The following is an 11,268-nucleotide window of genomic DNA, read 5'->3' as shown; positions in this document are numbered from 1 at the left end:
TTTTTATTTGCAGTGTCGTAGTCTTTCCTCAAATAAAGCGGATGCTGTGATAAAACAATTAACAGTTACGTGGAATTGGGATTTTGACCAATGAGTAAAATACATAATACTTGCATTAAAAAATACATTTGACATGATTATGCAAACACACCATTCCAGTTTCCCAATCAACACATCAGAGACCAGCTTACTGTTTTATAAACAATTTATTTTCAAGTAGTTTATTTTATACTTAACAGATTTCCCCACCAGAGTACTTATTACCAGCTCAGCCAAAACCCTGTTGCTGTGATCGCGTTTACAACACAGAAATCAAATATAAAAAGAGAGAAGGGGGGAAAAAAAAGAAACTTGTGTCTTAGTGAACTTCCAATGATTGAGAGTATACCAGTGATTATGTCAAGCAGAAAAGAAATAAAAAGGCAACAAAATATACAAATGCAAAACAGAGCTAAGCTAAGTGGTATCGCTATTAACACTACCCCTTTTGAGGATCACATGCATGGAGCAATGTTCCTTAAAAAGGTTGACCTGGAAGAAAACAAAGAGAGAGGTTTATTAAACAACTGAACCGTGTTCCTTAAAGGCCATAAATACGATTACAAGGGTTTAATCGAAGAGCCTGTTAAATAAACTCTACAGGACAGTTAAGACCAAGACTAGAATAATCTCCTTTAAAGATTATCTGTTAGTTATTAAAGTCATCCATGCATGATGTAACTGGATGGACTGACTTCAAGGTGTTTTTCCATTAATTGTGTGTTTTAAAAACTTAGTGACTAACAAATTAACGCAAAAAAAAAAAATGTGGAAAACTTTGCACATACCCTGAAAGAATGAATAGGGAATAACCTGAGTCCAAGTGTGGGGGCTTTATTCCAAGCCAATCAGCTCCACATCGAATATGAGCGTGGCGTTGGGGGGAATGATGCCCGGGTGCCCCTTGCTCCCATAAGCAAAGTCCGGAGTGCAAGTCAGCTTGGCACGCTGCCCGACACTCATCTGTTACAAAAGGTCATTTGGCCAAATTAGGTCCAGTACGATACAATACATGGAGGTTAAATAAGTGAAGAGGGTTTGTTATCAAAACCCTGCTAGACAATTTATGTGTATTTGTCTGATGAAGAAAAAGGGATAGATACCTACTTTATAAACACACAGTTACAAACAGCTTAATATAGCAAATCAAATCAATTTTGATTTCATGAAGAATTTATATTTACCTGGGCTACTCCCTCATCCCAACCACGGATCACTTCCTGTTTGCCAATTTTGAATTTGAAAGGCTTTCCCCGGTCCCGGGAAGAGTCGAACTTGCGTCCATCTGTCAGAGAGCCTGAGAGAGAAAACAAATGGGAATATTTTAAACATAGGAATCATGCAAAGAAAACATACGTTCAACACCCCAAATCATGTTTAAGATTAAAACCTATTATGGCTTTTATTTATTCGTAACATTCAACAAAATGAGTGTCCACAGTTCGTGCGAATCACAATATGTTTGACAGTTATGGGCGCGTTCATATCGAAGCATTATGAAAAGCATATCGAACCGATTCGAATTGACGCATTTTTTAGCACCACAGCTGGAGAAAATTAAAAACGCTCGAATGTGATGTTCAGACCGAATCTCCTAAAACGTTTTGCTGAATGGACAGCCCGCTATTTTTACCACAGCCCATCTCATCATAAAAGACGGCAATAAAGCCACCGTATATCCGCAAAAACAGGCCACGGTTTCCAAATCCAGCGCTGTGTTAAAAAGTCGCGTAAAATGAACTTTTCCTTTTCAGTTGAAGGAACGATCAAAGACGTGGAAAACATTAAGGCCCATTAAAATATAAAAAAATGTAAAGCCTTGACCGGATCGCGGATGCTTAAGTATCTATTGTCAATGCGGCTAACAGCTAACTTAAAGCTGGCTAACACCCTTCAGGGATTCATCAACAAGATCACTTGTGAACTTACCCACGTAGTGCACGACACAGGTCTGTCCTTTTTTAGGGAAAGTACTTCCTAAAAATCCAAAACAAGAAGAGAAAACGATTAAAATCGCCCGTCAAATCCTGTGGGAAGAAGCTAGTGGTTAGCTAGCAGGCTAACGCCCGTGATGCCAAATACAGGCAGAATAAATCGATTTAAAATTCCATTCATTTGATATATTTAAGCATTGTGTTTTTTGAATGGTCGATGTTATCCCATATGTGATGCATTTTACCGTCTCCAGGAGTAATGGTTTCAACCTCGACTCCCATCCTGTCTGCCTGTTTTGACTCCTGAAGCTCTGCACACAAAATGCGCTTCAGTAATTCAGTAATTGTGATTGAGGGCAGAAAACCCCCTGTGTGCGCCACACTAGAGCATTAGCGCCCCCAGCGGCCGAACAGCGCTCTACATCTTGACGTCCATCAACCTCACCACCGTCCGTCACCACCGTTTTTCAACCATGCTAACTTGGTATTAGCCCACACAAATAAAGTATTAGCACGTTATGATTATTTAGCAAAAGTAGTAACACGTAACTGATACAAACATTTAAGGTCATATTATAAAATAATTACCCTACCTGATTTCAGTAGGCCTATAAGTATGCTACCCATATGGCATCATAGGAAACTGTCATTTAATAGGCCCTATCTACCCTAACAAAATGAGTTAGTCTACATCAGGAGGATAACAATATTGACAAAGAATATAAAATAACTTAAAAGGAACTTTAATATTAATTTGTTAGGCAAGTTGTGTGTGTGTTCTATTCAGAATTAATTTGGAAAAAGTAGCAAAGCTGTGTAATGACATTCAAATGCATTTACCGCTGTATGTGTATCTTCATTTATACATTAAATTTTTCATTACACAACAGTGTAGCCTACACAAGACTAGTGCTGATATTTAATTAAAATTCTTAATAGATTATCCAACTCCGTCCACCGTATACCAAACCACACCCGTTACAACAGGTAGCCTGTCATTTTTATAGCTTTTTTCGCTTCATTATTCATTTTGAATTCATTTTGTTTCCCCCAGCTTTTAAAGTATATTTTAGGAAACTATGCCAAACTATTGCGTGTTCCAGACAAGCCAGCATTAGTGATGAGGCATTTTCAGTTACTCTTTTTGCAGGTTAACGTTGACTGTCCATATATGAATACATTTACTCAATCGATTCATTCAAAACACTGATTCATTCAGGAACTTCACTGTGTTTCTCAGTAAGCAACTTGGTTCTGCTGTGACTTTGTTTGCAACAGACAAAGTGGCAATAGTTTGTCTACAATGTAAATTACTTATTGGCTATCTAGGCTACTAAATATCAGAACTGCTGTGATAATAGACACCATCATGCCTACAAACGAATCACAGTGCTAATATTCAGAATAACAGCACTCTTGTTTGTGTTATATTATTTTAGAAAAAATATATACAAAATATAGCCTAGGAGATGAGCAAACAAGGAGGATGAAGAAGAAAAACAGGCTAAAGAGTAAGAAAACTAGCTTGTTTTTGTACGTTTGTGAGAGGTATTTTTGTTCAATTTGAAGGTATTTCTTAATTAATATTTATATATTTATTTTTCTAATACAGAAGAGACATTATTTTTTATTCATTATTTTATTCATTATTTTTAAACATGTCATAATAAAACATATTGAGTATCCTCAGAAGCCTAGACTATATGAATTTCATTCCTTATATATTAAGAAGTATGTCTTAAAGTAAAAATATGAAACAATTAAATACATTTATGGAGAGGTTACTACATTTTATTGAATTAAATGCATTCATGAAACTACTACATTTCGAGGTCAATCTGAGTTCATTTTGACCATGAACCGTGCGCTGTCACTTTATTTCTGCGTTTGCAGCACAGCAGAAATAGACTCGGTACGGAAACGATCTCTGCACTGCTGTATACGCACCGCAACTGGAACGGACCGACGGACTGCATCAGCGTGCAGTGTGAAAATTCTAACCTGTTAACATGGGTACGGAAAAAAAATACGGACCGCATACGCACTGCAAACGGAGTATGTGTGAAACGGGCGTCAGGCACACCTGTGCAATAATCATGCTGTCTAATCAGCATCTTGGCATGCCACACCTGTGAGGTGGATGGATTATCTCGGCAAAGGAGAAGTGCTCACTAACACAGATTTAGACAGACTTACAGAGAAATAGGCCTTTTGTGTGCATAGAAAAGTCTTAGATCTTTGAGTTCAGCTCATGAGAATTGGAGGCAAAAACAAAAGTGTTGCGTTTATAATTTTGTTCAGTGTTTGTTGTTGTGATGATATTGGGTAAGCTCTAGATTTATGAAATTGGTTTGTTGACGTTAAATTCAACATCCTGACATGTAAATCAGCACTTGTGTTTCAGTGTTTTTGATGAGATGATTCTGAAGAATTTCTTTCTTGAGAGACAGATTTGTTTGCATAAAGATGTAATGTTATTCTAGGCTTTGATTTGAAGATGAAACTCTGACTGGACCCATAGATTTGTTAACTTGTGGCACTTTGTGGAAGTGTGGCACTGTTAGACCCCAAAAAAGTAAAGAAAACATTAATAAATCTTATCAGATTTACTCCGCTAACAGGTAACGTTCTCAGAACTTTAACATTCTGGCAAGGTTCACTGAAAGTTTTAAACATTCTTCCAGTAATGTAAATAGTATGTCTGTTTAGAGTTACCTGGTATTTAATAATGTTCTTAAAATGTTCCCACAAAAGCATTATTTATACGTTGTTCATGGAGGATGTTTTAGCTGGACACTCGTCTAACATTTTCAAAGTGCCCCTATTATGTTTTTTCAAAAATACTTTCCATGCAGTGTGTTATATAGCTGTTTGTAAATGTAAAAGCTCGGCAAAGTTTTAAAAAAGAAAGTGTATGGTACGGCGATTAAAGTTATTGTCTCCTAAAAGACAGAACCGATTCTGAACTGCGGAAACAAGTTGTCAGCAATTCCAGTCTATGTTTATTTGCAATGTAACAAATTAGCATAATTCCAATTTCCAGCCAATGGTCTTCATCGACTGCCCTCGACAATGTCTGCTTTGACCCGCCCTCAAACACTTTAGTTGCAGCTGAAGCCTGGTAGAGTTTTGTTCATTTTGTTGACATTGCAAATCCACCTTTCTGCACTTCAAAAGGAAGAGGACTCCTGCTGGAATTCACATTTGGCTAAGCCACGCCCTAGAATGTAGATTGACCAATCACAGCACAGCCAAGAACGAGCTCCCACAGAGGTCCGACACCTTTTCACAGCGCTTCAGTGACTTTCAACACAGGCGTCTCATATTTTTAGTCTCGGCAGGCTACCATCGTAGTTTTATCCAAAATATTGTTAAACGTTGTGCCTCGGGCATTTGCAACACAGAGATGCGTTTCCCAGAGAGGTTGGAGGGGGGTGTCAGTTTCTTCCCTTCCCAAAACCGAAGTCAAATCCTGACAAGTGTCGTCTTTGGAAACTGTGTGGATGTCCTCAGTCAGCTAAACCCCGCAAAGATCAACAAGCACATCTTTTTTTTACTTCTAACCTTACTGTGAGTGTGAAGTTATACTAGTTAGATCGTTTTATAATGTTTTAGGTTATGATTTCGGTTCTCATACCGGTTGTTGACACGCTAGCACACGCTGCTAATAAATACAACGTTATACTCGTGTAGTCTGTTTGCTTTGTAATAACGATTATAGAAGTGAAAAGAGACCTACCCAGCTTTGCATGAACAGTGTTGCTTCCTGATATTGTTAGTCCCAGCCTCCGTCTCGATTAAGTTAGTAAAAAATGCAGTGGTTCATTTTTTGACTGTGAGCGGTAACGTTATGCTTTTGCCTCTATTTTGGATGCCTTGTTGTTTCTTGCGTTTCACCTGTATGTCTTGAATATAGCCTTCGAACGCATATTGCAGCCACTTTTGCCTACTTCTATCGGACACTTTATTTGCTTTATAAAATTTTAATAACATTTCAGCAGGAAGAGCTGTTACAGCATAAAGCCAAGCAGAGCGCAAATGAAGTTTGACGGATGTAGCAACAGTAACTAAGGGGGGCGGGGCTTAGCCAAAGGTGAATTGTTACGGGGAAAAAAAACAACGCCATTGTTCCTCCTCGTATCACAGTGCATCAAGTGCTGAGGAAGATTTTCATGTTCATGTTTTGTTTCCGACGCGTTCATGTTTTAAACGTTCAGAGAACATTCCGAAAGAAGAATTAATAAGAAATTATGTTTTCATAACTTAATGGCAGTGTTGGGGAGTAGTTACTACAAGTAGTGACACTACTAACTTAACTACATTTTTCAGTAGCTTGGCAGTAGCTCAGTTTTTTTAAACAGTGTAGCTTTTCCAGTTGCTAACTACTTTTTGCAGCAAGTAGAGGTGTAGTGCGAGCAAAAACTACATTGCATTTGTCGAGCCTGCGCGAATCAGCGTGATACAAGGATATTCTTCTTCTTGTTAGATTACAAACTCATTTTTTGCCATTACCGCCACCTGTTGTTTAATCACGCATCTTGCGGCTAACGGTTCACTGACGTACAGAAGTGGGTTGACACCATGGTTGACACACCCATATTATGATTATATAGCAAGACGTGACGGCAGATTTGGAGGATGGAGAAACAACTAACGTTAATTACCCATGGCCTTATTTGTCCAAGTTCAATTGGTATTTTTGAGAAAATGTTCTACATGTAGTCTGGTAGGAAGGGGGGGTTCACCTGCACCCGAAAGATATATATTTTTTAACCTAGTTTTTTGTAATCCTTAAGGTGTCTAGAAAAGGAATTTTGATGTTCCCCGCGCAAATTTTTGTCCCATATGTGATTTTTTTGTTTCATCTTTTGTGTCCGTGCTTGATTTTTGGCTGCGGAAAATGAAAACTTTAAATCTACATAGAATCTGAACAATACATCCTACAGACACAATCTACCCCATTTCTCTTCGTCTTTGCATGAGGAACTGATAGATATGAGGATTGTCTTGATTGGATGATGTATAGTGCATAAAAACTCAAATAAACACCAAAAAATGTCAAAAATGGTGACATTGGAACTCCTCCCCTATGGACCCTTCTGATATATGTTTTCTAACTTTTGTATTTTTACAGTCTTTAGGATGTCTAAGAAGCAAATGTTGATGATCCCCACCTGAAATATTGTCACATGTATGTATTTTCTGGCTATATTGGTTGCCACCCTGGATATCCAAAAAAGCACATATAGGCAGTCTGTTTTTCTCCTTTAGTTTTCGATTTGATAAATCTCCTCCATTTTTCATAACTGGCTATGTAAATTATTGTTGAGCACATGTTGAGCTTGTTCCCAACGTCAATTGTTGCACATTAAAAATATAACGTAGATATTTTAATTAAATAATACATTTTAAGATACAACGTGTTCAAAAATAGGCATTAATTAAAAATCACATCATGTAACTAGGATTCACTGGTAATGTGAGGTTTACTTAACATACATTTTAAACTAACTACACAAATACATACCCTACACCATGCACCAACACACAATTAGAAAGGTCTTTCTTGGTGAAGAGCATTTAGCGTTATGGAAGATCACATTAACTGGCAGATAATGGTCTCTCCAGGTTTCTGTTAAGTTGAAAAAAAAATGTTATGCTTAATAATTAATTAATTATACTTTCATTATTATTATTATTATTACTGGTGAGGGAATGTGTTTCATCTCGAGTGGGACAATCTGAACAAAATAACAACAAACATTCATGGCTCAAGTGTGGTGAACTGGACCGGTGGGATCATGATACAGGAGGTGAAACCTGAATTTGATGCCCCCAACTCTCTGGAAATTCCACGAATGCTCCCACTCTACGAGTGGAACAAGACGCGCTCCCTTAGATATACCTGAGACCCTAAATTCATCATCAAGTCATGATTAGATGATGTATAGTGCATAAACACTCAAATGAACACCAAAAAATGTAAAAATAAATTGTGACATTGGATCACTGGAACTCCTGTCCTCAGGACCCTATTGATATATGTTTTCTAACTTTTGTACTTTTACAGTCTTTATGATGTCTAAGAAGCAAATGTTGATTATCCCACCTGAAATAACTATCTATCCATCATAAAAGTGCATCTATCCATCATAAAAGTGCATCTGCAAGATGCAAGAGCAAAAGGTACGCTAAAACAACATATTACATCGACGTTAAACCACGTTAACCGTGTTAACCATAACCTTTTAAATACTCGACCTAGTTCCGTTAGCAACGGGAAGAAACTCCTGTAACTTCAGTGCCCAACCCGTATCACGACAAGACGTGACATAATCATGTTGGTCCACTTTGGAAAATGTGTAGATGTCACGGTTTAGTTTAAACTCAAAACCATAAATAGGGCTATACTGCCCTCTTGTGTCAAATTATATTTCTATATTTATTTTTCCAACAAATAAAACCAAACCGTCAATAAAAATTAATTCAATACACCTTTGAATTCAACAGTTTCAGTGGCTCAATTGATAAAGCGTTGGGCTTTAAGCAAGAAGATCTGAGTTCAAATCCCATTCTTGCTTACGTTAAATTGTTGTGATTATATCAAACAAAGTGGCCAAAACAACATTTCTTCAACCCGGTATCACGACAAGACGTGAACGTTGGTCCACTTTTGAAAACGTGTAGATGTCACGGTTTAAACCCCCTCAAACGTGAAACTTACACTTAAACTGAAACTTACCATCACGACCTATTGGTTTTTATTAAACCGAGAAAAATGGAATTTTGTTTTATTGACGATCACTGAGAAATGGTCTATTATTTAAAATGCAAAAAACATTTATTATTTTCAAGGTGAAAAGGATTCATTTGCCTCGATCCACGGCGAAAAAAATGTCTAAATGTCACATTTTTAATGAAGCAGCCTAAATAGTCCACTTTGGAAAATGTGTAGATGTCACGGTTTAACCCCCTCAAACGTAAAACCTACACGTTTGCGTTAACACGCTCCAGTGGAGACTCAGAATCCAGAGTTTTGAGAAGATTGGGGATACTTAATTTTTCGCCCCAAAAAAAAAAAAACGTAAGGGGTAACACTGTCGTTTTTTTTTCTGGTCGAAATTTTGAATTTCGATATGTCAGCTCTGGAAGGGCCTAGAGCCTCCATTGTTGCATTCAGGTCTAAGTCTCATGGCCCTCTATCAGAATCCAGGGTTTTGAGAAGATTGGGGATACTTAATTTTTCGCCCAAAAAAAAAACACGTAAGGGGTAACACTGTCGTTTTTTTTACGGGTCGAAATTTTGATTTTCGATATCTCAGCTCTGGAAGGGTCTAGAGCCTCCATTGTTGCACTCAGGTCTAAGTCTCATGGCCCTCTATCAGAATCCAGAGTTTTGAGAAGATTGGGGATACTAAATATTTCGAACAAAAAAAAAAAAAGTAAGGGGTAACACTGTCGGTTTTTTTACGGGTCGAAATTTTGATTTTCGATATCTCAGCTCTGGAAGGGTCTAGAGCCTCCATTGTTACACTCAGGTCTCAGTCTCATGGCCCTCTATCAGAATCCAGAGTTTTGAGAAGATTGGGGATACTTAATTTTTCGCCCAAAAAAAAAAAACGTAAGGGGTAACACTGTCGTTTTTTTTTCTGGTCGAAATTTTGATTTTCGATATCTCAGCTCTGGAAGGGTCTAGAGCCTCCATTTTTGCACTCAGGTTTAAGTCTCATGGCCCTCTATCAGAATCCAGAGTTTTGAGAAGATTGGAGAAACTTCATTTTTCGCCCGAAAAAAACCCCGAAAGGGGTACCACTGTCGTCTTTTTTTTTTCGGCTCGAAATTTTGAGTTTTGATATCTCAGCTCTGGAAGGGTCTAGAGCCTCCATTGTTGCACTCAGGTCTAAGTCTCATGGCCCTCTATCAGAATCCAGAGTTTTGAGAAGATTGGGGATACTAAATTTTTCGCCCAAAAAAAAAAAAAAAACGTAAGGGGTTAACACTGTCGTTTTTTTTTTCTTGTCAAAATTTTGATTTTCGATATCTCAGCTCTGGAAGGGTCTAGAGCCTCCATTTTTGCACTCAGGTCTATGTCTCATGGCCCTCCATCAGAATCCAGAGTTTTGAGAAGATTGGAGAAACTTCATTTTTCGCCCGAAAAAAACCCCGAAAGGGGTACCACTGTTGTTTTTTTTTTTTCGGGTCAAAATTTTGATTTTCGATATCTCAGCTCTGGAAGGGTCTAGAGCCTCCATTTTTGCACTCAGGTCTATGTCTCATGGCCCTATATCAGAATCCAGAGTTTTGAAAAGATTGGGGATACTTAATTTTTCGCCCAAAAAAAAAAAACGTAAGGGGTAACACTGTCGTTTTTTTTTTTCTGGTCGAAATTTTGATTTTCGATATCTCAGCTCTGGAAGGGTCTAGAGCCTCCATTTTTGCACTCAGGTTTAAGTCTCATGGCCCTCTATCAGAATCCAGAGTTTTGAGAAGATTGGAGAAACTTCATTTTTCGCCCGAAAAAAAAAAACGAAAGGGGTACCACTGTCGTTTTTTTTTTTCGGGTCAAAATTTTGATTTTCGATATCTCAGCTCTGGAAGGGTCTAGAGCCTCCATAGTTGCACTCAGGTCTATGTCTCATGGCCCTCTATCAGAATCCAGAGTTCTGAGAAGATTGGGGATACTTAATTTTTCGCCCCAAAAAAAAAAACGTAAGGGGTAACACCATCGTTTTTTTTTTTCGGGTCGAAATTTTGAATTTCGATATCTCAGCTCTGGAAGGGTCTAGAGCCTCCATTGTTGCACTCAGGTCTAAGTCTCATGGCCCTCTATCAGAATCCAGAGTTTTGAGAAGATTGGGGATACTAAATTTTTCGCCCAAAAAAAAAAAACGTAAGGGGTAACACTGTCGTTTTTTTTTTCGGGTCAAAATTTTGATTTTCGATATCTCAGCTCTGGAAGGGTCTAGAGCCTCCATTTTTGCACTCAGGTCTATGTCTCATGGCCCTCCATCAGAATCCAGAGTTTTGAGAAGATTGGGGATACTTAATTTTTCGCCCAAAAAAAAAAACGTAAGGGATAACACTGTCGTTTTTTTTTCTGGTCGAAATTGTGAATTTCGATATCTCAGCTCTGGAAGGGTCTAGAGCCTCCATTGTTACACTCAGGTCTATGTCTCATGGCCCTCTATCAGAATCCAGAGTTTTGAGAAGATTGGGGATACTTAATTTTTCGCCCAAAAAAAAAACGTAAGGGGTAACAGTGTCGTTTTTTTTGGGTCGAAATTTTGAGTTTCGA

The 11,268-nt window shown here is 38.0% G+C and overlaps 1 protein-coding gene across 2 annotated transcripts; it reads right to left on the bottom strand.

The window, feature by feature from the left end:
- Window positions 1-187: 187 nt before the first annotated feature.
- Window positions 188-2,373, bottom strand: fkbp1aa (FKBP prolyl isomerase 1Aa). 2 transcript variants are annotated; one of them, XM_039663757.2, is made up of 5 exons: window positions 2,219-2,373; window positions 1,969-2,016; window positions 1,224-1,336; window positions 853-1,002; window positions 188-531 (listed from the first exon to the last, which is right to left on the bottom strand). In XM_039663757.2, exons 1-4 carry the CDS (start codon window positions 2,253-2,255, stop codon window positions 874-876), a joined length of 327 nt encoding a protein of 108 aa, XP_039519691.1. In that variant the 5' UTR covers window positions 2,256-2,373; the 3' UTR covers window positions 188-531; window positions 853-873. The 2 variants fall into 2 exon arrangements, with proteins under 2 accessions (XP_039519691.1, XP_039519690.1); XM_039663756.2 differs by having other exon boundaries at window positions 828-1,002; window positions 2,219-2,372.
- Window positions 2,374-11,268: the final 8,895 nt, after the last annotated feature.

Source organism: Pimephales promelas, chromosome 14 (assembly GCF_988280905.1).
Source record: "Pimephales promelas chromosome 14, fPimPro1.hap1.1, whole genome shotgun sequence".
NCBI lineage: Eukaryota > Metazoa > Chordata > Actinopteri > Cypriniformes > Leuciscidae > Pimephales > Pimephales promelas.
Note: the sequence above shows the minus strand (reverse complement) of the source record. Positions and strands in the feature narration are given on the sequence as shown.